General features: G+C 47.6%; 1 protein-coding gene across 3 annotated transcripts; it reads left to right on the top strand.

Moving 5' to 3' along the window:
* UBE2D2 (ubiquitin conjugating enzyme E2 D2) lies at window positions 1-27,115 on the top strand. Of its 3 annotated transcripts, none has more exons than XM_086471054.1 (7): window positions 1-55; window positions 9,751-9,814; window positions 14,431-14,462; window positions 14,549-14,626; window positions 14,715-14,820; window positions 23,856-23,949; window positions 25,851-27,115. In XM_086471054.1, the coding sequence occupies exons 1-7, from the start codon at window positions 32-34 to the stop codon at window positions 25,894-25,896; spliced, it is 444 nt and encodes a 147-aa protein (XP_086327180.1). In that variant the 5' UTR covers window positions 1-31; the 3' UTR covers window positions 25,897-27,115. The 3 variants fall into 3 exon arrangements, with proteins under 3 accessions (XP_086327180.1, XP_086327181.1, XP_086327182.1); XM_086471055.1 differs by lacking the exon at window positions 1-55 and adding an exon at window positions 7,536-7,860; XM_086471056.1 differs by lacking the exons at window positions 1-55; window positions 9,751-9,814 and adding an exon at window positions 13,450-13,768.

The following is a 27,115-nucleotide window of genomic DNA, read 5'->3' as shown; positions in this document are numbered from 1 at the left end:
GCCCGCCCCTCCTCGCCGCCTCGCGCACACAATGGCGCTGAAGAGAATCCACAAGGTAAGGGCAGGGCCCCGCCGCGTCCGCCCGGCCCCGCCGCGTCCGCCCGCCCCGGCCCCGCGCCCGCCTTACATAACGCGGGGAGGCCGCCGCCGCCCCGGCCCGGGCGGGAGGAGCTGCGGGGCGGGGGGAGGCCGGGCCGGGCCGAGGCCTGCCGCGACGGCGCGGGGTCCCTCCGGTGCCCGCCTCGGCCTGGGGGGGGTTGGGGTGGCGGCGCCTTGGCCCGCCCGCGCTGAGGGGACGGGCGGCCGCGCCGTCGGGAGAGGCGGCAGCCGGGCCTGGGGAGGGGCACAGCGGAGGAGAAGTTCCCCGGCGGCGCGGACCGGGCCGCGGTTGCAGGAGCGGGTTGGGGGGCTCCGGCCCAGCCTGCCGGGGAGCTTTGTCTGTTCCCCGGGGAAGGTCCCACCTCCCCGGCGCTGGGGGCGGCCGTGCCGTGCCCTCGGGGGCCCGTTACCCCGGGGCGAGGGGGGCCGGCGGTGGTCTCGGCGGCCGGGCCCTACCGAAGCAACGTGGCCCCCGGAGGCCGGGCCCTGGGACCGCGAGGGGGCGCCGGGCAGGGCGGCGGGCCCGGGGGTGGGCAGCAGCCGCCGCCAGCTGTCGGAGCCGAAGGGGCTGCTCCGCGGCCTGCGGAACGGCTCCGGGCGTGGGACCGGACACGCGTGGGGGGCAGCGAGGAGCCCCGCGCTGGAGCCGGGGAGCGCCGCTCTCGGGAGAAGGTGCCCAGCGGAGCGGAGGGCTGCCCGCGCTGGAAGTTTTGGCGTAGCTTGTTGGGGAGCTTCGTGGTGAAAGGCTCTTCTCCTTCCTCAGGGAGCGAGGGCCTTGGTGCTGGGTACTGAAGCGCTGAGCGTAGTAAACGTCACGTTCAACTAGTCAAAATAGTGTGATTTATCGTTTTAATGGAGCCAGGGCTGTTCCACAACCTGAGTCATCTCCTGGGCTTGTAGGGAAAGGCAGGCGAGGTGCCTTCTCCCGGAGCAGGAGGTGTGCTGTGCTTGGTGTCCTGGCCTCTTAGAAGAACACTGCTGCTGAATCCCCTGGGCTCTCAAAACTGTACTTTGCTTGGTCATCACAGTATCTTTCACCGGGGGAGGGGGGGGAAAGGGGGGGGGGGATTATTGAAGTACACTCTTACTGCTTCGGTAAGTCAGGCAGGGGATTTATATCCTGTTCCCTGGAAAACGTGTCACTGTCAGTTTGGGGTCCCCATGCAAGGTTCAGGTGTAGAAGCCTGTGCTCCCACAGGGTCTCTGGTCTCGATTACTATGTAAATCTAGTCTTTGTCTAGAACCAGATGTGAACCCGCTACCTAATGTTGAACGTCAGTTTGCTGGCTCTGTTCTGTTACGTGTGGAGCGTCAGATTTGGATTGCGTATTAACATCTTTGCTTTGATTGTAGGTTATCTTGAAGTTTTTGTGAAGCTTCGTGTGTTGTACTGATCAAATTAAAGCTAAGTGGAGAAGAAAATTGAAGAGAGCTTGAAGGCTTACGTATGCTTGTGGAATTAGATAGAGCTTGAAAGGGAAGGATTTTGAGTATAATTTTAGTGTATTGAAATTTCCAGATAAGCGTACAGTAGCGGGTTACATAAGGAAGTTGTGCTCCAGCTGAGTGTCACTTGTCTGCCACATTCTGTCACTTTAGCAATCCTCAGCACCCTGTGAAGGCTGTTCCACAGTGTGTTTGTGGGCTCGCAAGGGTTTTGGAAGAGGGCTTCCTCTGTGGGAGTGGGTCGTGTGCCTGCCATCGGAGCAGACCTAGGAGACAGCAGTGGATGCTGAACAGGGCAGATGTGGCTGGTAGGGGCAGGGAGGACATGCAGACAGTGCAGGGCTGTTGTGGGGAGGCAGTATCTTCTCTTGGGTAACTCGAGGAGCAGGGAAAGCTGCTTTATTGTAGTTCGGTGCGTGCTGAGGTTCAGGGTTCAACACTCTTCAGAGCACTTCTGCTTCGAGTCTGTGGTTTTTAACAGGAGAGGAGCCGAGTGTGCCAAGTCTTTGTTAACATCAGGTGCTCATGGACTGAGTCCTAGTGCTGCTTTTCAAAGATGAAGAATCCTGAGGGATAATGGGGACTGTGTATGGTGACGAGAGTCTAAAGCCTTGGGAGGCAGTGAGAGCATTGCCAAAGCAGGGGTGTGTGTTGAGCTCTGCAAAGTACCAAGTGCTTCAGTTGTTGACACTCTAGCTGTTTTAAACCCCATGGAGAGTTTTGTTATCTTGTGTTTGTTCTGATCTCTGGGAAAAGCAGCAGTGTCTTCTGGGTAGTGACCATCCCTGTCAGGATAAGGAGGGGGACAGCAGGTTTCCGACCTCTGCTGTTGCACCTTGTGGCAAGAACAAAAGCCTGCGAAATGTGGATCAAGTAGAAATGATCCCAATGGACTGGAGTGCAGGGAAGCGATGAGAAGGAAAGCTGCTGCTTAAGTGTTTTTTTAGAGGGTATTGTCAGTCTCGACATATCAGTGTTCAGGTCTCAGTCTTGCCGCTGGCTCTTATGCTTGGCAGTCTGGGTTTTATGCTCGACCGCAGACTGAGGTTTTCTCCAAAATTGTGTCCTTGGGTAACACAGGGATGAGAACTTGGACACCAGCACAAAATCCCCAGAGTAAGCCTTTGATACAGTGTCAACAGTGTTACCTGAAATGGCCTCTTGCATGTTGAACTCCTCTGAGCTGGGAGAGGGGCAGGACAAGAAGCTTTTTGCAGCTGGGTGAGTAGCGTCGGTGCTGGCATGTGAGGTGGCGTAAGAACCTGCATGGTCTGTCCCAGCTTGTCTCTGGTGGCACAGTTGCTCTTGGGGTTGTCCAGAGCCTCGTGCTGAGGCAACGTGGCCGCGTGAAGCAGCAGCAGCAGCTGTTCTCTAAGCAGATGCTCCAGAAGAGCTCAGCCTTGAGTCCTGCTATCAGATTGCTGCTTGTATTATTCACCATGTTCTCCCAGGCAGTGGTGGTTTTAATCCTCGCTGAGGTGCTCACTGGCTTGCCGGTCTAAGGCTTGGAACTCTCTTCTTGTGAGAACAGTTTGGTCTGTAAGCAGCGATGCCAGCCAGAGCCCCCGTGAGGCGTGGGGGTGACAGTGAAGTGTAACAATTTGGTGGTCATCTGTCTTTCTGTGGATCTATACGAAACGCCATGTGAAGGTAGCCGGGGTAGGATGGGAGTGGTGCTGGAGGGCCATAACGAGCGGCTTCCATTTTCGGGTTTAAGCCGAAGCACTTTGGATTCAGCCACGTCCCCATCTGCGTTGCTTCCCTTTAGGAAATGCGTTGCCTGTAACTGAATAACTAGGGCACAGTTTGGAGCTTTCTGAATGGGAGAGCAAATAAAAGGTTAGTTCACTGGTTTTTATGGGTTCCCCCAGATGAACTGCGTGAGGGACCCTGCAGTGAGGGGGAAGGGGGCATCGGGAGCTGTGCTTCAGCCCTGTGCTGGGAAAACATTTTTGTATAGCAGAGGAATGGTGGCTTGTTACTGCTTATAATGTAGAGACCCAAATACCAGGGCATGCTTTGCAGCACTAAACTGTCTGTTCCGTAGTGATGTCCCTGTTCAGCTGCAGAAGACGATGGGCTTCTCTGGAGTCCAGAGCTGCTCGACCTCCCGAGATGCTGCGGTATCCCTTCTGCCCCGAGGAGAGCTACCTGCGATGGGACGCATCGGGCTGGTTGGCCAGTTGGGCAGCGTTAGCGTTCAGAGCTGTGTGTGTGCTACCTGTGCTGACCAAACTGGGATATTTCTGTGCTCCCAGTCCTGCTTTACAGCAGCCGGTGGGAACAACGTGGTTCTTCCGTTACGGCCTCTCGCTGTGTTTGTGGAGCTGCCAGCGCAGCCCATCTGTGTTACATATCTTGTGTGTTGCTAGTACGGAGAATACTGGTTAAGCTTCTGTTAGCTAGCGAGGCTTATCGCTACTGGGATTCCACACCAGGAGGAAGTTACGCAATGCTTTGGTCTTCTTGCTGTTCAAAAAAATAAAAAGAAAGGTGGCAGTTACATCAGAGCTTGTTTGTAACATGTACCTGGGTTATTCCTGTGTTTCATGCAGCTTGATGCTACTCGCTTAACTGCTTGCCTTCTGACTTCTGCCAAGCCCTGGACAAAGCCAAAGTCAGTGGATCTGAGCCATTTCAGGCGTTGAAGGAGCAAATTCTGTCAAGGGGCAAGGATTAAAATCTTTCTGAAGATTAAAATACTTCTGTTAATAGGGGTAGTAGCCTTCGAATGGCTGATGCTCTGAAATCGCAGGAGTCCCGTAGACCAGGAGAGCACCTATGGGTGCTTGGGGAGCCGGTGGTGGGACCTTGGTGCGCACCTGTGAGCGCAGGGGGACTTGCCTGCTGGGCAAGGGGAACGCAGCGGAGTGACACGCGTGGTGCCTCCTGCGCCTCGCCCTGTGCGGTACCTTCAGCAGGGCAGAACCTGCAGGTCCAAGGAGGGCTCCTGGCCAGCCCGGCACCTCGGGCCTGCCTGCGCTGCCCTCCTGCTGCTGAGGGGGCGCCGAGGGCTGTCGGTGTGACCTGGGCCCCCGTTCCGTATTGCTTGGCCCTGCTCTGTCGAGAGCTGCTGACAATCCGCGGCGGCTGCAAGCTCCGTTATGGTCAGATAAATCACGATTTTGTGGCCTAGGCTGCCTGTCACAGAAGGGTTTGGGGGCTTCAGGCAAATAAACTTGCTGAAGTCGGATTAAAAGCTTGTTTCACTTACAGCAGCAGCCTGAAGCAAAAAATTATGCTTACAGTCAAGCTGATGATGTGGTCTCTGAGTAAATTACAGTTTGAAAACTGGAGTAGGGCAGAAAGGCCATGGAGTCCAAGCTAAAAGGACTTTGGACGATCTTTGACTGTTTGGAGGCGTACATCTGGTGTGTTGGGGTGTATTGGGGGAACTCTGGGTACCAAGGTTTAGTAAAATTGCTGGAACTGACTGCTGAAGGGTGCTGGCCTTTTACTTGCTTGACTGGCCACTTGAAGTTGCCAGTTATGTTGGTTATTCTTACTAAAGGCTGTATTAGCATTAACTTAATCCTTAAAACTAGTCTTATCTCCTGGCCCAGAGCAGTTTTTACCAGGAACATGTTAGACTGGCAAGGGAGTTGTTGTCTAGAGGAATAAATTTGAAATTCTCCAATAGTGTCTTTGGAGCTTATGATTAATACTAATTATAACTTGAAACCTGTGCAGGATTAAATGTTAAGACTTAAACCACTTGTGTTTGATAGTGCTTTAAAAACTTGTTGTGCAGTTTGAACTCATTGATCAAGATGCGTTTTAAACGCACTGTGCCTGCTGCTGGGAAGTAGACTGATGGGAGGAGGAGGAGGAGGGTAGTGTGGGTCTGGTTGAGACTCCTGGCACTGGCTTTCCCATGTGTCCTGAGGCCCCAGCTGCTCCTCTTCACGACTTGGGAAGCACAGCTAGGGGGTCCGTGGCATAAGCATGCTCCATCTTCCTTAAGATGCTTTCCTGGAGGCCCTGACTGGGGGTTTGTTTTGTTGGGAACTTAGGAACACGATTAAATCTGCTTTTGGAGCCTAAAGGTCAGTTTCCTGTGCAAGTTTTGTAGCTTTTAGGCTGTCTGGTTCGTGGGTGTAATGGCAGGAGTTTCATTCAGCTTGGCCTTTGGGCAAGACACCTTGAACCTTGCTTTGCTTTGGGCCATGCTTCCACTTCCTCGTTTTTGCTGAGGAACTAATTGCTACTCTTACCTGTAAGATGGTCAAGTTAACGGTGTGATCTGCAGCAGTGGGCCCGACCCCAAGGGTGTTTTGCTGTAGGGGTGATGGCAGAAGCTTCAAGTTGTGTAAGCTGGCTTTCCAGTGGGAGGCGGTTGGGGGTGAGGGAGCCTCCTGGGAGCTGAGTGACTCCAACTGACACTTCATCTAAAGGCTGCTCGAGTCTTTGCTTTTAAGGTCCTAAAGCAAAACCTTCTGCGTGTGCGTAGGGATCAGAAACTGCCTTGAATGGTAACCAGCTACGGCTTTCTTCAGGTTTGGTTTAAGATCGGTGTTGTCAAGATCAGACTTGATCGTTGACCTGTGGGCCTTCCCGGATCCCAGGGAAATACAGCAGGCTTGCAGCTTGGGCTCTGAGACATGTGGTGGTGGCTGGCTCGTAGATGGTACGAAACTGTGGTTGAATCTTCCCTTTATTAAGAATATTATTATATTCTTAATATAATAATATTCTTATTAGAGAATAGGCACTATTCCCAGTTCCATGGGAATTCCAGAGTCATTTCTTCTGAGTTACAAACCAGCTGGTTCCTAGTCTTCCCTCAGCAACATCTGGAGGCAGAGACCTCCCCGGGTCTGGAGGTGTGCTAGCAGAACCTTGGAAACTGTGCAGGGGTTTTCAAAAGGCAGAATAACCTCTCGGACAGATGCCGAAGCTTGGCACTGTGCTGCAGCAGTCAGTGCTTCTCTCCGTGCGTGCCTGGATAACTGCAGCCGTAGGGAGCTGCCGTTCCTGTTTTTAAGCTTGGCTCTGCAGGTCTGACAAGGGAGCAGTCGCACCAGCACGTCGGCAGCTTGAAGAGAATGGCACGTTCAAGCGATCGTCTGGGCCCTGCTGGGAAATCCAGTAGTGTGGTGGCCTCTCTGGTGTGCAGAGGCAACTGGCGGCTAGTGGTGGTGCTCCAGAGGTGTCTCGTGGAGGTTCAGCCTCCTCGTTGTGTCTGAGCTGCTGCTCTGCAAAAGCTGGGAGGTCTTGTATCGCAGGGGCTTGAACTGAGAGTTGCGGCAAAACTTTTCCAAGCTGAAGGAGCTTACGCGTTGCTTTTTAGTCTGTGATGTTTCCATCCCAATTTCCAGAGCAGAACCTGAAACGCTGCCTTAGGTGAGAGCTGCACCACTGGGACAAGTGGTATGAGCGTTTGCTGTGAGTTGTCTCTTTCTAGTGAGATACTGCATACAGCTTCAGAAAGCCAAAAGTATTCCTTCTAGCTGGAACTGAAGGTTGAAGAGAAAGAAATAGTATTTTGATGAGAAACGGGACTGTTACTAACTGACCTTCGTTGTTGCCTCTGCATCTGCTGTGAGACTTGCCTTGTGGTGTCACTGGAGGTGTGTTGTTTCAGCCAGCTGGCAAAGCGGTGCTTTGAGCAGCAGGATGTAGGGCAAACCTTGGGGCAGCTTTGGAGCTGTGTATTCCACTACCTGGTAGAACGTGCTCAGGCTGCAGCCTGTGTTTGTAACACTTTCCCCTTGCAGCAGGGAAGGTGCGTGCAAGGTTCTTGCATGTAATCCATAGCAGGTCGTGGTCTTACATGGATTCTTACAATGGTACTCTTCCTGAGTCTAGTGGTGTGGCATGGTGTTTATGCATAAAACAGGCGTGAGGGGGATGGGAAATGGTAAGGAAAAGAGGTTTAGATGTGGGGTGGTTTTTAATAGATGTGTTTGGGGTTTTGAGTACTGTAGCATTAAGTTGTCTCTTCCAGAAGAGTAGAGTCTGGTAGCAGTGGAAGTGGACTGTACTCTGTACACCTTTAGAAAAAGTAGTTCCTGCTTTGAAGTTTTCATTCCCGTACTTCTAATTTCTGTGTCTGGAGACGCACTTTGTGCTTTGTAGCCCTAATCAGACACTGTGAAGACAGCGAGTGGGCCTCGGGTGCCGGTGAAGCTGGGTGCGAGTGGCTGCGTGTCCCTTCGCTGCGCTGGTCGCACAGGGTGTCTCGGCTCACTGGTGCCGAAGCAGCGCGGGGCAGTCTGCTACTCTGGGTCTTTCAGGCTGTCGCTATCTGAAGCAAACTTTTACAGCACATGCACCTCTCTGGGGTGGAGCAGTAGTCTTCTGGAGCTCGGGATGGTAATATATTTAATGTTCTGGAGTTAAAGTAGAGGTGTTGAGTGGGTGGTGTGAAGTGCGCTGGTGGGGAGCGAGAGCACATTCCTGATCTTCATGCTAGCTGATACTTGCAACCAGGGGCTGAGAGGGAATCCTCACTTGGCTAGAGCTGGCTACTCTGAATTGACACGCCTAACTGACAGCTCTGAAGGGCTTTCCTCCTTCAGAGGCTGTCTGGAGATGCTCTCCACCTTTGGGTGTGGGTGGGAGTCGGCTCTTCAGCAGGTGCTACGTGCTCAGTATCTGCTCCTGTCCAAGTCCGTGCTGAGCCATGAGCTGTGGGAGCAAGGTTTGCTTGGTCAGCAGTGTGAGAAGCTCAGCAGGAGCACTGAAACAGCTTCTGTAGTCTTGCCTCAAGTCAGGAGGCTTTCAGCTGGGCTCGTTAGAAGTTGGGAGCAGCTGAGAGCAAAACCAGACTTGTGTATGCTTTACAGTAGTCAGGGTATGTGAAGCTTTGTATCTCCACTGCAAGGCTTCTGGGGGACTGCATACTGGGGGAAAAATCCCAATATGTGCCTCTTTGATGTCAGGCAGCCTTCCTGTATTGTAACAGAAGGGGGTTTGGTTAGTGATGGCATCCCAATTCATGGGAAGTAGGAGCTGGAGCTTCCAGAGATCATCTATTCAAGAGCTTAAATGCGGCCTGTAAATAACAAAAGGCTGTTAAGTGGCGAGCTTTTTCCATTCCTGCAGTCAGCTTGTCTTGGATCATTTCCTTAAATGTTTGTCTATCAAAAGCTTCAGATAAGCCTGGTATCCGAGGCTCCGCTGGGGGCTGTGGCTGGTCACCCTTGCAGGCAGCGAGGTGAGAAGCTGAATGTGCAGTGGGCCGGGGACAGCATGAATGCTAGGTTTGGTTGTCTGGTGCTTCTGTTTAGCTTTGTAGACTGAGCTAGCCCAGAGAAAAGTTACTATGTTTGGGCCCATCATGCAAAGCAGGTCAGTGGCTGAGCCAGAAACCGAGCAGACAAAGTTTGACTTTACAGTTTTACTCTACTTGCACTTCCCACTGAATGTCCGCTTTGAGCGAATTGCTAATGTGAGTTACTGGGGAACAATGTGCGGACTCTCAGATCTGGGCGGAAATTTTGCTTCAAATTGAAACTTGGTATAGCTTGGAAATATTCCGAGTTACTCAACCCATTCAGCCAGAGCAATTGAGACTCATAATAGGATTTCTTCAGAGGAAAATTTGACTGACACAGGTGCTTGAAAAGTGAGGATTTCCATTCGTAGGCTGGCAACTCTGTAGGTACAGCCAGCCTTGTCTTACTCTTGTTTAACCACCTATATTCACTGGTGCATACATCTGGAAGTGAAACAACCACGGGTTGCTGAAGTTTTGTGTACTACAAAAAGGCTTCTGCAGGCTCGAGATGATAAACTAGATCACTGTGGCCGGAGCAGCCTGGGAGCTGTTACAGGGGATAAAATAAGGCCGATGCTGAGAGTGGTTGGATTGAGGCCGTCTTATCTATCTCTCTGTGACCTGGAGATAGTGGAATATATAATACCTCAGTAATGCTTGGGATCTCTTGAGTTTTGTTATCAGTGAAGGCAAACTTGATGGACCCTCTGACTCAGTGAGGATTGCTGTGACTTAATACTGCGTGTAAACCTAGAGGGGGCAGCTGGTGCGTATGCCAAAGGTGTTACCTGGCTTTAAGATGCAGCTTCACTTTCTGGGGTCCTGGCTGTTAGTTTTGTGCTGTTGCCGTTCTGGTCGCTTCAGGAAACTCGCTAACGTGAGCAGCACGTTCATGAGCCGGAATGACAGCCGAAGTGTGACTACAGCCTTTTTAACATGATTGGTTTTGAAACTAAATTAAATAAACTGTTCCTGTTTTTTAGGAGTTGAATGATCTGGCACGTGATCCTCCAGCACAGTGTTCGGCAGGGCCGGTTGGTGATGACAGTAAGTATGCTCCTACCAGCAAACACTGGCAGTCTCTAACTTTTTTTCCTTTTTCTTCTAAAATGGGATGCCCAGTTCTTTAGCAAGTAGAACCTTCTCCTTCTTTTGATTAGAGTACTAGATACTACCCCCCCATACTAATCTTAAATTTGTTGCCCTTCTGTATCCCTTAATACCTTCCTTGTGTATCACTGGAGATCTGTTAGGCCCGCTCTGTTGATTGGGCAGCTCTGCAGTGAGGACCTCAGAAGTTACACCTTTTGAACTGACTGGTCTGGAATCCTCATAGGGCACGAAGTTAGTGAACTTCAGTAGCTCTGTGGCCGAAGGAGCAAGCAGCTGCCCACAGCTTTCTGAACTTCTCTGGTGTCTAAACTGTACATGGTGTAGTCACATGGTCCTGTGGAAGTAAAACAATCTATTGCTGGTAAGGCAGGGTCAGGGTTAACTGTGTTTTACACAGGAGCGCATTTTTTAAGAGGGTTACTAGTCCTTGGGGATGAGGTTGAAACGTGAACAGAAGGAAAAGCAGTGGGTAAATTAAAGCTTGAATGATGAAGTAATGTTAGATTTTTTTTTTCAAGTCTGATAGTTACTGCAGTCAAGTGAGTTACAGGAACACTGGAAACATTGCTTGTTCTTTAGTCTGTTTGGTGTTATTGTGTTACAGAGCACGTTAGAGTGTAACAGCTGAAAAACAGGTTTGGCTCTTAATTTTTAGGCAAGATTTCACTCAACTTAGAATACTGCTTGCGGCTTTCTTAGTAAGCCAAATCAGAATGTCCAAGTCCTGCTGTCAGGACGCGATTGGGACGTAGCGGCTTAGGTGTGAGGTTGGAAGTGCAGGTGGCGCATCCTTAAATCACTCAGTGTTGTTCTGTCTGAACACTACTCAGATCAGTTGGCCCTGCCAGGTTCCGTATAAGGGATAACCTCGGATGATTTTTTTGGCCTATACATCAGGTGGTTGTCTTTCCTGTGCAAAGCTGTGCACCTGGTGTGTGATTTGGAGTTGTTGTTCTGTCCTTTTGAAGCTTGAGGAGCTGTGTTAAAGCAGAAACCTCCCAGTTGTTCTTTAAAGTCCTACCCTGAATTTTTTTGTCTAACTTCCTCTCATAGGAAGAAGATCTGCTTCATGTCACCTTGAGCATGTGTTGTTGCATGGGGGAGGAGGGCAAGATATGTGATGTACTTAATGATATTTGTATGGATGCTTCTTTATCTTGGCTGTAGATCATGTTTCCCAGTCTGCTTTGATTAGCTGTGCGTAAGGCTACTCAGTTGTTGCCCTGTGCTTCATGGTGGTTTTCTGTGAGAGGCCTTTGAACTGGCAAGCTGTCCAGTCTTCTCCATGTTAAATAGGATTTTACACTTTCTGGTGAGCTACTTTATTTATAGCAGCGTCAAACTCTTGGTCATAGCTTAGGTGAGCAAGATCAGTAGGATGTCTTCAGTGAGACAAGAACACTTGCAAATTCACCTTTGCTTTGTCACTTTACCATGGGCCCTGGGGTGAGTTCAGGTATTCGAGTTATCTGTTAAATGCATAAAATGCCTGAGATGAGGGAGTGTGTTTATACTCCTCCTGGTAGCGGCTCTGCCACGTAGAAAAGGCTTGGAAGCTTTGACTGGGATGTCCATGAAGCAGCGTGCACTGAACTCACCGTGCAACAGGGTCTCTTTGACAAGTGTGCTGTTCAGCAGAGCATCCGAGCTCGTGAGGGTAGGGGGGCATATTTAAATAGGGAGAGTATCCATTTATGTCCTAAGAGCTCTGAGCTTAGGTATCCTTTCTAAAAGGAAAGAAAAAAACCTGCTGAGATCTTTCTGAATCATTTCTGAACTATTCAGAAATGCTGAAGTGTATAGAAACTTACACATTCCTATAGAAATCTAGGACAGGATTAAAAAAGACACTTGAAACCTGAGAATGAAAATACTGAAATTAGTGGAGATGTTGCTGTTCAGCAATGCTTTCAGACAAGTGAAAGCTGCATTTGGTTTTGAGGGTCTTCAGCAGTAGTGTCAAGCTGCTCCTAGTTACTCCACAACTTCTTTTTTGCTTTCAAAATAGTATTTCCAAGAAGCTTGTTTCGTGGAAGGGAGGTTACTAAGATGTAGAGCCAGTCTGAGGCTTTTCTTCCCTAAAATTAGCAAGTCTGATTTGTGCAACTACTCTGTAGTTTCCAGAGACTATCAAAGGTGACGGAGGTTGTCTGGTGGAGGAGGTGGCAGTGTTAAATTGGTGAATGCTTAAAATGGAAAGTTACTGCTGAATACAGAAAGCCTGAAAATAATACTCAGTTCTCCTTGTGCCACCTTTCTGGAAGACCTCTAATGAAAGACTTTCACTATTGAGAGCAACTCTTTAGGTGTCTGTAAGTGGGTATCAGTGGCAGCAACAGAAAGGGGCCTTCTGTGAAATACTTGTGTTTAGGTCTGCCTTGTCAGAATGACAGCTCGGAATTCAGGATGTGCTGTGCTTGCGGAGGGGTATCTTGTGGCTACTCCAGCCCCTGTAGACTGTCCCCGGTTATAAGCTGCCTGCCCCTGTAATTCATGAATTTTGGGAAGTGAAGAGCTGTTTCTGCTTTGTTAACTGTAGGGACAGGATTTTCTTTCTCTTGGTAACGCAGTTCTAGCCCTCTTTCACCCACCTCTGGCCTTTGTTTTGGAAATAGGCTTGGGACAGGGTTACACTGGTGTACTTGAGTGCTACGCGGTGGCTTACTTCACTTCCAGACATGTAGCTGTGCTTAGCTACTGAAAGTCAGTAACCCCCCGACTTTGTAAAGAACTTCTTGAATGGCTCATTTCAAAGTAAAGAATCAACCGAAATAAGCTCTGCATAACCATTTTGTAGTTAATTGAATTTGCTCTGGGTGTTGTGAGAATCTAAAGTTTAGGTTAAACAAGCACTTTCCTTGAGTCTGGGGTGGGAGTTGGAGTGGGGGGGAGGAACGAACGACACCAACCAGCCAAACCACCCTTCTGGCTGGTAAAATGTTAAGATTTCCTGTGAAAGCTTTCTTCTTTCTGGTTTCTTGTTGGGTTTAAGACAATCGTTGGTTATATCCGCTTCTCACCTCAGTGTGCAGAGGTACGCAGGTGAAGGTCCAGTGCGCTCACAGTGACTCTTATCAGTAGCTACTGATGTCTGTGAAATTCTTGGTGGTTTTTCTGTGATTAACCACAACCTTCATTGCCAGGTTTCTGCTGTCTCTGTCCCCCTGTTCTAGGTTTCTCACTGCCCTGCAGGTGGTAGGGACTTTCTGTGAAGCCCCCTGAACCCTTTTTAAATGGGTGGACACTACCTATGAACACGTGAGCCGCTGGCTTGATTTCCTGACTCTGCCTTGAATGTAGAGTGTCTCACAAGACTAGCTGGTGCTACCAGCTGCAGCACCCTCTGTAACAAACCTGCTGCTCTAACCACACGCTCTTCTCCCCTTGCCTTGGCAGGGCTGTTCCACTCTGCTGCTTTTCCCTTCCTTGGATGAGATCATTCCTAGCTGTACCACACGTAATTGCAAACTGCTCATGTTAGGTGAGATCAGGAGTGCCCCTCTGGGCCCCGGTAGTCTTGAAAGCTGTAGACACCGGTTGCAGGTTCAGTACACAGCTGCAGGTGGCTTCAACTTCTGCGTCTTAAAGCCTTACCTTGCGACAACTGGAGCCTTTCGTCCAGTGCCCCGTTGGGAAGGTGCGCTGGGGCTGGCACCTGTGCAAAGGGGAACTTCCCATGGTGCAGTTTCACAGGTCGTCTGCTCAGCTGGTGCTCTTTGCACAGGCTGGCAGCAGAGCCCTGGGAGAGCGCAGGAACCGTGAGAACGCCCTCACGTGCCTCGTACAGATTAACAGCTTTGTTTTCCTTGTGTTCTGCAGCAGAAAGACGTTCTTCACCAATCCCCTGTATTACCACGTTAAGATGTTCTCTTGGACAGATGCATATGAGTGAGACTTAATTTTTGTCCCTTTAACCTAAAGCGTGTCCTGCCACATCCTGGTCCCCCGTATCGAGCAGACTGTCATTCTTGCAGTCTTTTAAGACTTTGATTGCTTTCTGCTGCTTTGAAATCTCGAGGCCTCTGGAGACTGAACTTAAACAGTCAGTCAAGGTAGCACTGGCTTAGGTTGCCTCTTTACACGTGGTGTGTACGAAGCTTAGGCTTGCTCTGTTTGACTGAGGATCTGTGTAGGAGAGATCTGCCGAAGGAAGGTGTGAGCTCGTACTGTACCTTTGCTGTTGCTTCCTCGAAGAGGGCAGTCTTTGGAAACTGGGCTTTGATTCAGGTGCTTCACTTGAAACTAGAAAGTTGAACCTACAGATTTGTTGGGTCTGAAAAGTTGACTATGACTGTCTGGATTTTGATTGTAATGGGGTTTTTTGCAGGGCATATGTGTGGTGGGTACCACAGCAATCCCAAAGTGTGGACCAAGTGAGTGTGGAGCGTTGAGTACTTTGCTCTGTCTCTGTTTAATTCTTTGGCTTGCTTCCCTGTGGCCTTTCAGAAGGCTTTGTTTTTAAAACAGACTTTTCTGTGCTGCTTTGTCTGGAAGAAAGTAGTTCACTACTTGAGCTTCTCCAAACTGAAGTAAATCTTTCTCTTTTTCAGTGTTCCATTGGCAAGCTACAATAATGGGACCAGTAAGTATATGAGGATTGACGTTCGTAGCTTTTTGACTAGTCTTGTCATAACTCCTCAAACCACAATGATTCTCTCTCATTAACAGAATGACAGTCCCTATCAAGGTGGAGTATTTTTCTTGACAATTCACTTCCCAACAGATTATCCCTTCAAACCACCTAAGGTGAGTGGCTTGTACCATAGACCTGTTCATTGCCATGTGGTGTGATGTGTATTTGTGAGCCTACGCTGAAATTTTCCTTCTTCTGCAGGTTGCATTTACAACAAGAATCTATCATCCAAATATTAACAGTAATGGCAGCATTTGTCTTGATATTCTACGATCACAGTGGTCCCCAGCACTAACGATTTCAAAAGGTACCTCCAATGCTCATTTAATTTTACTTTGCTGAAATGAATTACTGGTTTGGATTTAGAGTGTAAAACCTGCTGCATTCCTGCTGTCAGCCATTGCTGTGGTCACTGCTGCAGTCTCGTGGCTCCACATCTGGCTTGCAGCCCCTTCGTGAGCGCAGGATCCTCTGGACATCCAATTTCCCCCTGACTGTAGGGAGACTGTTCAACTTGGCCAGTGGGTCAGATAAGTCCTACGACACTAAGTATATAGTCTTGCCACCTCACCTTGGAGTCTGAACACTTTAAAACAACCAACCAAACAAACCTTAAACCTAGTATATGGCGTGGAAGACTTCAATGTTCAAAATGCACATCAAGTGAAATACGCAGGGGAACAGCTGTGGCTTTTAAACCAGCAGAGCTGCTTTGATTCTTTGTCATCTTAAGTCCCTTTTTCAAGGGTACATCAGAATTCCATCATGGTCTTTTTTAACAAAACTTTCAATGACATAGACTACTAAAACTTTACTAGCTTGCACTCTCTTAATTTTATTTTTTTTTTAACTACAACAATCTTAATCCCTGTGAACTGTGTTAGCTTGAGGGGCACAGGAGTATATCCTTTGCCTAGTACAGCAGTGTTCATATCCAATAGGAGGCTTTAAACACCTTGAAAGATGACGCAGGTTTGAATTTTATTGTGTTGGGTTTTTTTTCTGGCTATTGAAACTGTAGATCTACAGTTTTGTGGATCTAGCCATGACTTGAGGAATATTTTGGGTCTCTTCTGTGCATGGACCATGTCTTGACCATTCTACTTTGTAGCTTCACACTGTCTTTGTAATTAAGTGCTGCAGCTAGCACGTTTAATTACAGTATCCTTCACATTGTGTCCCCGCTCTGTGAGGCTGTCCTGTTGCCTGTAGTTCTTCTCCCGAACTACATGCGATGTTCCCAGACAGTTTTTTGGTTCAGACAGATGACTCCGGTACCCCTCCCTTGGACAGCATAGCTGCCTCCCTTCTACTGAACTCACAAAAGTTCCTACCTTTGCTGTCCAGCTAAAGACTATTTGTAGAAACAGATGGGAAGGCAAAACAGTATCTCCACTTGTCTCTTGACAGAAGTGAATCTGCTAGTGCACGAAGCTGAAGGTCTTCACTGTGAGTTGAAAGAACTGGAGAAATGGTGTCAGTAAAGGGAAAATGATGGTCAGGTTGATGCAGCTTTCGTTACAAATGCTTTTAGCCAAGTACTGGCTACTGTTAGAAGCACTACGTTAGTACCAAGTCCTGATGTCTGTTATGTTTTGATTAAATTGCTGTGTAACTGGTTAGAGTAGTGTCGTTGCAGAACGTGTAATGTGGCCTGGGGTCTTTCATTTGTTCTAGGGAGTCCAAAATGACTGTGTAGACAGCAGTTTGGAAAATGCTGGAAGATAGACTGGAATTAGGGCAGTTGGAGAAAGCTGGGGCAAGAATTTGAGAGGCTAGCTGGGGGCATCGCTGGACCACCTATTAGTGGCTGTCAGCTTTAATCTCTCACAAAATGTATCTTAACATCAGTTTTGCGACACAAATGCAGTTGCAGTATGCTCTTAACATCTCAGTCGCCTGTTTTCTACCTCAAACTCCTTTTTCTTGCCCTCTGCAAACTGCATCTTTGTGGCTTAGCTAGAGTAAGCCATGGGATCAGTGTGGCCATTCTGTGCTACTTAGCCCCTTCTGTTGCCTTATCTCCCTCTTAAATTATGCTTCTGGAGATTAGGTGTCTATTGCTGGTCAGTTCTCACTCATTGCAGAAGAATTTGTACGAATGAACTCTCCTGCATGTAGCACAAACACACACAGATCTAACCAGCCAGAAAACAATCTTGTCCGGGTTCCTTTGGTGTTCAGTTTGTGAAGGAATTAAAGGCAGTAAAGGAAATTCTTGTAGGTGACTTCATAGAGAATCAGTAATACTTCCTCAGAAATAACAAGGATGTCTTATCAGAAAGCAGGCCTCAACTTAAGAAGCAAGGGCTGATACTTAGAAGAAGCGTTCCTGTCTTGAAAAAGTATAAATAAAGTCCACAAAGGCAACTTGAGTCTCCTAGGGTGGAAATCTTGTTTTCAGTCAGGTTTGAACTGTGTCATTACAGACTTTGGGGCTATTTCAGCTCTGTAGTAACTCTTTGATTAGCCTTATCAAAGAATAAAGGTGTTGCTAGTAGGAAAAGTTGTTGGGTTAGGTAACTTAAAGTCAATAACGAGACTTAAGACAGGAGTTATTCAGCATGATGCTTACATTCCTTCCAAAGCAGCAATTTAGTATTTGTAGGGTGAGAGTATTTCCTGAATTGTGCCACCCTTTAAAAGGGAATGCTATTGGGAGCAAGCTGTTTGAGCTTAAAATCGGTAAGCAGATAACTAGAACGCAGCTGTAAAAAAAGTGTACTGAACTTCTCCTGTCGCCAGAAATTGTTGAACTGACTTAGCAGGAATTCAAGTTGCTTTGAAGCAAGAAGTTTAAACTGCTCAGGTTTAAAGGTACACTTCCTGTGAGACTAGGTGAGATGGCTGGAAGAGTTTGAAATGGGTAAGAAATAGGATTTAACTTGAGCAGAGGCTGGAGTTGCTTTAGTTTACTCAGGTGTGTCTTGCCCGTTCCCAGTCAGAGCCCAGTCCTTTGGTGGTTAGCACTGGAACTTGTTGGACAGCAGCGCGTTCAGTTGTGTGTTAGTGTTGCGAGGTTAACGTTTGTCGGTGCTGATCAAGCTCTGACATCTGTATGCCTCTGGAGTTGCCAGGGTCGGGGGCCTGAACATCAAAAGTAGTGATTGTGTAGGCAAATATTCCTTCTGGGAGTCAGATTTCTTCCTGGTTTTGAGGAGTGGGGATCTAAGTAGTAGTGGACCTTGAAATGGAGGCTTCTGGCCATCAGGCTGATGGTCAGCCGAGGAGGAGCCCTAGCTGGTGTGAGAAGCAGGACAGCTGGATAAAGCCTCCAAAATAGAATTAAGAATTCCTCAGCAGCAGTACGTGGCCAAAGCTCAAATTTATGCTAGCAGAGATGTTTCATAATCCCCAGAGTACCGGACTGAATTAAACCTGAGCTGACAAACTTTGTTACTTTCATGTTCAAAACTTGGCTGGATGGATCAAAAAGCCCAGCACTGCCTGTCAGAGCCTGTAGCCGGGTCTCCAGGAGGGTGACAAATTGCTGTCCGTAGCAAGAACTGCCTGGCAGAATGTTTGTCACTCACCTGGGGCAGAGCAGGCAGGATGGGCTGCTTCCACTGCTGTGAGCTTGTGATGCTGGCGTGGTGTCCGAGAGCGGATCCTTCCCTGTTCTTGTCTGACTGCTCCATGTCAGTGCCTGGGCTTTTTGATTATGTGGTGACCTGGAGACTGCTGTGCAGCTTCAGCTGGGACAGCTAGCCGAGTGTCATCCTGCTGTCCTGACAATCTGGCCTACAAAGTAGCAGTCTCGTCACCTTTTCGGTACTTGAACAAAAATTGGGTGCAGTCTCTATGCTTGCTTCGAGATGGACCTTCCTGTGGTGGGAGAGGACTGGCTTGGGGTCTGCTGAGTCCTTTTGCCCCGTGCAGGGGTTAAGCCTACAGGAATAACTGCTTTGTTAAAAGGCAACCAATCTATTCCTCTCATTCTACTCACATAGTGATGTGCTCTTTGCCTTTAATATTAAAGTTAGGATAGCTGGGACCTTCGAGGGGAGAGGTAAGGCTTTCTTTCACTCATCTGTTTTTGACCTAAGCTGCTTAGTGCCCAAGGAAACCCTTTACTCCTAGGCAAATTCGAACTTGGCTCCTCTTCTTTGGAGAGCAGTAACTGCACCAAGCAGCTGTTGAATCGGAACACACCAGTGAAGATGTTTCTTCTGGGTAGCTCATTACCTTGGAAGAACTGATGCTTGCTTTTTAGCTCCCTGCTGTGATTCAGCTGGAGATTCCACTGCTCCTCAGTTGCTTTTCTGTATCCTGAAGTGTCCCATAGAGGAGTGCTTTACTGGCAGGAGTTGTTTGCAGCTCCAGCTAGACTCAGTATCTGCAGTGGCTGGTAACCTGTGTTAAAGGGGCAGCTGGAAGTGACAGATATTAGATCTGTTCAGGCTTTACAAAGGGTATTACTTGAGTTCTGCGTTTGGAAGGTGATTTCTGTGTTAAGAAAGCGGAGATGATAATTGGCTGCTTTGGGCAATCCTTTGGAAGTCTGTGCCTTTCTGATCATGTCTCAGGCTTCTATGTGAAAAGCCCCTAGACCTCTTGATTAACTGGGGTCACTGTCTCAGTACAGCGTGCTGATACCTAAAGAAGCCAGAAGGTGTAGGGTTTGGGTCTTGGGTCATGCCCTAACAAGGCTTAAATAGTTTTTCAGCGATGACCCAGACCGTTGAGCTTCTGTAGAAACCAGCTTAGCCCCGCTGACCTGAATGTCGGCACGGTGCGCGCAAAGGCGTGTTAACCACTGGCTTGTGCAGCGCTGCTTCTGGCTCATAAAGACACTTTCAGCTGCAGCTGCATGCTCTGGACGTAGCTGCGTGATGCACTCGGTTATAAAGTCATCCGTGACATCCAGAGAAGCTAATTGCTGTGTATGGATTGCGAGGCACCCTTGACTTCCTCCCCCTGTTGGCGCTCTAGGGGAGATGTCTGTCTTCTGGCTGCGGAGCTTACTCCCTCTGCCTGGAGCTGGAGCCTTGTGGCCTTTAAAAGAGTCTCTTCACCTCTGAGTTCGGGAGCTTTGACCTGCCTCTTAGGTTTGTGTGAGCCAATGGATGTTCCACTAGACAGACGGGGGTTTAAATGGTTTTACGTCTTGCTCGTGCCGGAAGGGTCTGTGGAGAGCTGACTTCGTGAATTGTCCTGACTAATGACTGAGCTGCTCCATGGCACGAAAACCTCAGCCGTGGAGTTGAGGTGTTGAATTTGCATCTGCCCGCACGTTCCGTCTGGGGTGTGGCGGAACCGGGAAGGTGAAATTGCTCACCAGGAGTGGCAGCCGGCTCACAGCACAGAAGCCGGCTGAGAAGATGAGGTGGATCACGCAGTGGTAAACTGTAGCTGAACCTGTTGACGGGTTGTAAATGGCATGATCCTCTGCTTAGAGGAGCTGCCCTGAGCAGGATTGTCCTTGGACTGTGGAGTGTTACATACTCTGTAAAGGGGAGTCTTGCAGTAGAAACTCGGATCAGTTGTGCTGCGTTACCCTGGTAGACCTCATTTTGCCTCAAGAGCACGTTGCTGGAGCATCCTCAAGTGATCGTTCTGCTTGATGAGAGTGCGTTTATATCGCTGCTCTGTGGGGAAGCTGAGCCCATTACTTTTTTAGAAACACTTTGTTAGCAGTCGTTCTGCTTGATTAGTTGGTTCTCCTGGTTCCTTGGTCGTTGTGAAGTGCGTGGTCCGTGCTAGTCCACAGCGGCAGGAGGCCCACTAAAGGAGAAGTTGTTCTTGTTGGCTGCAGTAGATAGATGGGGATCACAGTTGAAGTATTGGGAGTTAAGTAGGCTGCGTGGTTGGTGAAATAAAACCAATTTTTGAATTAAAGGGAGCTTTAAACTGACAGTATTTTAAGTTGCTTAATGTTTTGCTACAGACTGGGCTGCTTTGACAGCAAAGAGATTAGCAATAACTCTGTACTTGAACCCCTTGAATCAATGGGAAGTAAAATTTATTTATTTTGCTATTACTGACAAAAATCCAGACTTAAACTCTGAAGAGTGCACCCTTCTACTACTGTATCTCTTCCAGTGACAGACTGGAAGAGATGCTGTCAAACTGATACCACTAGAGCAGCTTTTCCTGTGGACAAGGTGTAAAACATTGTCACTTGTCTTGTGTCGTTATTCAACCTGATTCTGTGGTTACAAAACTTGACTTTTTGTGAACTATTTTTTTAATTGTCTTTACTAATGTTGTAGTCATTTGGCTAGTGAATGTCAGGGCTTTGCTATGAAATTCATTGCAATAATACTTGATTGTAGAAGGTGATCTGGTGATTCTTCTGCAGTGTTGGTTTAATTAGCTACTCTGCATCAAAGAGCTATACACAACTGACATCTTTAAGGATCACTTCCTTTTTCCTCTTGCACTTGTCTCCTTAGACTTTATGAGAAGGTACCTTTTTCCAGGTGTTTTTTTAGTGGTCTGGAGGCTGGTTGTGTTGGTTGGTCTAAGCCATGTGCGTATATGCAGTGTTCTGGTAGAAAACCTCAAGAGAGAAACTTCCTGAATTTATTTTGGACAAATAGCTGGGTTCAGCAGGCTGTTAAAATTAAACCAGTTTAGATAACGCGGCTAAAAATGTTTTTCTTGCTGAGGCTGTGCAGATGAAAGGGGAAGGTTGTGAAGCTACCAGCAAGACCAAGAATAATGGAGAACAGTTTTGACTACTGAAGAATTGCGAAAATAAAACAGAGCAGCTGAATGTGGCAGTGCAGCTTGAAGCCAAGTAACCGTGTCTGGTTTTATTCAATGTTTTTGGAGTGATACTTCTTATTTTCTGAGTGAACTGCTGAGGAATGAAATCTAGAAATGTTTTTTTGAAGTGACTGCACTGACAGAATTCATCACAGGAAGCGTTTAGCTACTGATGGTGTTCTAACAAACCACAGGCCTCTCTAGTAAAGGGTATTAGTGGCGTGGGATTTCTTTAATGGCCAGCAAATAGCAGTGAGACACTCCTCTTGTCAGCCTGAAACCCCTAGGTTGGGATGGGGGTTAGCTTTCCCATCCCTTGCAGCAAAGGAGGTGCTGTCCCAGACAGACCCTGTCTTGCCAGACCAAACTGACTTGGGGGCAGCCTCAGCCTGTCACGCTGCCGTTGCTCTGGAGGACGGAGAGCAACACAGTGGTTATCCTGGTGACCCTGCTGACCGACCCACCTTTGGCTGGTCTGGTGGGGGTTTTGCAAGGCTGATGGGAGGTGTGGAAGGAGGAACTCCCAGCCGGTACCACGAGCGCTGGGAAGAGGGGCGTGGTGGCTGGGGAATGTAGGCAGAGAGGCCTGGGCAGGCTTGCAGCTTGGTTCTGCCATCTTGTTCCGGAAAGTCCTTGGTTATTAAAGGGCTGTGGTAAGGTAAACCTCGTGGAAGTAGTTACAGTAGTTGACCAGAAAACTTTGATTGGATTTCCTGTGGCTTCTGTTAAAGGGAGGAGCTAGATGTCAGCTGTTTTACTCATCCTACCAGCTGGAGAAACTTCAGCGACCAGAGCAGTGGAAGCTGACAAATACAGAGAAATGAGCTACAGGAAGGTAGCTGGAGAGACGGCTGTGTTTTGAAGCTAAATTGACTGGCAGCAGCTGGGTGTAAGGTGGCAGAGAGGTTCCCCTTACTGAACACCAAGTGTTAATCTGTGTGCAGGGGGGGAAAGCAGCGCTGAAGCTGGTGGAAGGTGCTGCGGGTACTAAACGTGCTGTGTCCCTTGTTAAGGGACAGCAGTTTAGGACTAGTGACTTGTAGATGCCTCCAGCTGAAAATTCAAGACTTCACCCCCTGAAGCTATATTCTGAGAGGTGGCTGAATAAGCGGTCTGAGTGTCAGTTGATGGTAGAGAATAATTAACTTCTTAACTCTTTCACAAGTGTACAGTAGGACATCCGGAAGAGGAAGAAGAGGTGGTTCTTTATGCCAGAACAAGGAATCTGTTGACTTAAGAACAGTTTATTACTGAACTTGTTCCAGAAGCTTTTAACTTGAAACTTGTAGTTCATTGGTGAAGAGTCTACAGAAGTACGTAGGAGAACGGAACGAATTGGGTTTCTGGGTTCTTGGTGTGCTCGTCACTGAGCAGCTCCCTCAGTTAAGACTTAGTGAAGCTTTTGCTTTTGTCCCACCTTAAAAATGATCTGCAGTTCTTTGCTTTGTGGCCTCTGTTCCAACCTGTCGTGAAAACAACAACAGAGTTACGGAGTGCGTGCTGTTCTCTCTCACTTTTCAGCTCATGTCTTTCCGCACCGTAGCTCTGCCTCCTGCTCCACGGCACAGTAGCAACCGATGGAAGTTTGAACATTTGTGTTTAGTGCCTTCCGACTTTGAACTGCTGTCATCTCCAACTTGCTTGGAGGATGCACTGTGACAACTCAGCTGTTGCTGCTGTCGGGGAAGGGACATATGGAGTGGCACTGTTTGGTTACAACAAGCCGCGAGAAAGCAATACAAAGGAGTGTTTGGCGTTTCGTGAGGAGCGGGGGCAAGGTGGCCCTGACATCTCACGTAGGGTTGTCCCAGCATGCTCTGCTTATCCCTTCCTGCTCTCTCATCTCTGCTCCGGCGTGAACGTAGGAATGTGCACGTGCTGTTTGTAGCTTTGCAGGCACTCTCCCGGCTCCTTCCGTGGTTGAAGGCTGGTGCTACGCCGAGTGGCATCATATGAGTGGGATGTGGCTTCTGGGATGTACACGGTATGTATTTGTAGTGACACTTCAAAGTTCAGGGCTTTGTGGCTGGTATGAGTGCATAAGCTATGCTTTCTTGATTCATTTTGAATGCTATTATACAATTAATCCCTCTCAACCTCCCTTATGCTCAGAAAATAATTGGATAAAGCCTCTTAATTCTCTGCAAGGCTTGCAGTTTTTTAAAACAGTTCTTAAGTAGCTGTGAGCAGCTCGTGCTTCCTTCATCTCAGTTGGACCTGTCTGCTGTTTGACTTTTGGTTAGTGCTTCTGCAAGTCGTTAACAGTGAGGTTGGCTGGTTTAGGGAAAAGCTGAATTTCAAGCGTGGGAGCAAGGATGTTTTCTGAGAAGGCTTTCAGGTAGGGTTTCAGAGAACACTTCGACCTTGTGTTTCAGGGCTGCAGTCAGATACATCCATCCAGGAGGTTACCTGTTGTGGTGATACTGGAAATGTGGTCATGCAAAGCTGCGTAGTTAAATGGGAAGGATTTTTGTTCAGAATCGCTTGACTTCAGTATGTGGGGTTACTGCTCCTTGGTGGTGTTTGAAAAAGATGCTAACGGCTGGAGGGGAAGCAAGTGTGCGGGCTGACTTCTACAGGTGTCTTCAACTGCACTTAAACTCTAATTCAGTATCTCTTTTCTTTCCCTAGTACTTTTGTCCATCTGTTCTCTGTTGTGTGATCCCAATCCAGATGATCCTTTAGTGCCTGAGATTGCACGGATCTACAAAACAGATAGAGAAAAGTGAGTATGGAAGCCAAAAAATAAGTAACATTCTTGACAGAGCAGAATCCACACTTAAATAGTAACGGGGGACTGAAAAGACCTGCTTCTTGGAAGAGTGTGGACTTTGATTTGCCTTTTCCACTTGAGCTGTGGTCTTCTAGAGACTTGCTTTCTTTTTCCCTGGCATCTGTAGTACCAATAGCTTAACAGAACTGCACTGCTGTGGGGAAAAAGCTGGTTTTGCCAGTAGAAGTGAAGGATGTGGAGGCCTTGTACTTCTGTGGTTTTATTGCTCCATTTCCATTCCACACAATGGTCTTTCATTAGCGTTGTAGCTGTTGATTACACGTTTACTTGATGTAATGAAAATGTGAAGTGAATATGCAAATCTCTTTCATACGGAGCTCTACGTTGGCTGGGACTGGCTTTAAGAGCCTTCGCTGGCTGCTTTAAACCTACATAACCAGCAGAGGGAGAACAAGTTACTCTAGTGGGAGAATGTTTCCTTGCTAGCTGTTGGTGGTGGAATCGTACAAGCAAAGAAATAACAAAAATACCCTGTTTCATCTGCATTTGACAGCACAAGGGAAGAACAAATGGTGTAGAGGTGGGGTGGGAGGACTCCAGGCTTCTGTGAAGTGAATGGCAAGAATGGAGAGCGCTCTAGCACTGCTGGGCACTTGAAAAGCGGCAGCTCAATGACTGTTGTAAATGCTTTTCTGCCTCACTGTTCCCTTCCAGATCTGATCAGTAGTGTTAATTTCTGAAGCTCCCTGGTCGTTTGAGAGCAACATAGGAAGGGACAGTGATCCACACACTTGCCTGCTCTGCTGCGTGCTTGAGAAACAGCGTTAGAGTTCAAGCAGCCTGGCTTTCATGAGCTGCAGGAGTAGCAGTGGGTATTTTGAGACGCAGCTGACAGTGGCTGACTGCACTTAATGTATGCAGGACTCTTTCCTATTTTTTCCAAAAATAGGGAAATAAATTTTATGCTTAAACATAGCTGGACTTGCTGCTTGAGTAGTCTCTGAACAGTGGATGTGAAGGTGAGAGCGTTTGTTACCAGTGGATTGTCAGATTCTTTAAGGTAAAGAACCTTTTCTGTAGACTCCAGCCCAAGAACCTCATTGGTGTAGATAGCTACGAAAATTCTTGCTGTAAGTGTCTTGTATCTTCCCTACACATTCTGTAAAATCACAACTGACCTTCTGTTGTCAGACAAAAGCTTTTGGCAGTGCTGTTAATCACGACTGCTTTGTTTTACCTGAGTGTCCTGAGCCGCTTCTAGCGGCGGCTCTGGCTGTGAAGGGTATTTGGGTGCAAAAGCTGCAGGTGGCTCGGGAAACAGAGCATGTTGTGCCTTCAGCATGAAAAAAATCTGGTGGACAAGTCGTTGTGTCCTGGCTGTCACTGAAACAGTCAAATGCAACGAGTAGCAAGGAGTAAGCCTGCCGGGGTTGGGCAGCCTGGTAGGTGCTAGGTACTGAGCTTAACTTTTGAAGGGAAGAAGAAGAATGAGGTGGGAGGGCTACATTAGTATGGTTTTTTCCAGAATGCCAGAATTAAATGATAGTAATCATTTCGCCAGGGATGCAGCAGTTAGGGGCTGGGGGAGGTGCAGGTAAAGACTTCCTGAACATGCTTTCCCCGCAGACCTGCGCTAGCTCTGTTTTGCTAGCTCGAGTCGCAAAGATCTTGCGTTCCCCTTGTAAATCTGACTAGTTACTACTTCTCCATGAAGTGCTGCGGGCTTTCGGGCTTCCCCTGGTTGCCTAGGATTTCAGTTTGCTCTTAAATTTTACTAACTCATGATACTACGGGAGAGAATGTAGGCTCATGCCGTGTGTAGAGTAGACTGCTGGAGTTGAAACGCTGTTCAGATGTGATGTTAAGTAAATCCTCTTTTTTTATACATACAGGTACAACAGAATAGCTCGGGAATGGACACAGAAGTATGCGATGTAATTAAAGAAATTATTGGATAACCTCTACAAATAAAGATAGGGGAACTCTGAAAGAGAAAGTCCTTTTGATTTCCATTTGACTGCTTTCTATGAGCCCACGCCTCATCTTCCCCTGTGCACATGTTTACCTGATACAGCAGTGCTGCGTGTTGTACATACTTGGAACAACAAAATAGAAATACTGTATTTCCCCGTACCAACATTGACTCCTAGCAGAGAAGTGTGTGTGTGAAAAGCTGGTTCTTCAGTCATAACTTTGTGAGCCTAAAAGCATTCCTTGTTGATTTAAATTGGGTCATAAAATGTGACTGGGAGAGTTCTGGTGGATTTCATATTTCTAAGGACCGTGTTGCTGATCCGTGAAGGATTTTAAGTGGAATCTTTTAAACTCATAACAGTTATGAAAAGCAAGGTGAAGAACTTGAAGCTGTTTCTGTATTCATTTTATTCTGAAGGACCTACACCTTAGGTAAATGTTATGACCAATGAGGTAAACTGTACCCGCATCCCGTGTTTAAGGTCTAAGTTTAACCGGTCAACATTTAAATGGATTGGAGCTATTAGTGCATCAAGTGATGTTGATTTGTTTCAACTCTCTCCCTCCCTTCATACTTCTTTTGGTTTGTATGTGGTTTCTCAGTTAATACATAGCTAATAGCTCATATTTTTTTTAAAAATTTTTTTAACTGCTTAGGTCTTTCTGGATGTAAGGGTAAAAATCCATTTGACAGAAAACTTGTGTATATTTAAAGACCCAACTGCTCCCCTGGAGCTTGTACGTTCAAGAATGATTAATCTGTGTAATAAACTGATTACTACAGTCATTACATATAACTTTGTGTGAATAGGCTTTTAATTTTAAGAGCAGTTTGTTACAGGCTAAAACTAATGGTGGATTTCTCTAAAACTCTTGCATTCACGGATGGTTGCATTTGGAAGTCGTGAAGCAGTTTTGGTTTGCATCACACAAGGCTGCGCACCTGAACAAGACAGACGTAAGCTTAAGCACTTACATGAAATCAGGATGTGTAGTGTGCCAGGAACTCGACTGTTAAACCAAATAAGCAGTTTACTAAATGAGAATCTGAGTGACATTTTACAAAGCCTAATGGTATTATTCCCACTTGCATGGGACCTAACACAATGTGTATGTACTGTAGGTAAGTGAAACCTTATGTAACTAAAATAATGGATGTAAAAGGGTAAAAAAAAAAAACAAA

Source organism: Leptosomus discolor, chromosome 10 (assembly GCF_034619465.1).
Source record: "Leptosomus discolor isolate bLepDis1 chromosome 10, bLepDis1.hap2, whole genome shotgun sequence".
Classification (NCBI taxonomy): Eukaryota; Metazoa; Chordata; class Aves; order Leptosomiformes; family Leptosomidae; genus Leptosomus; species Leptosomus discolor.
The sequence above is the reverse complement of the archived record's forward strand: the minus strand, read 5'-3'. Positions and strand labels throughout refer to the sequence as shown.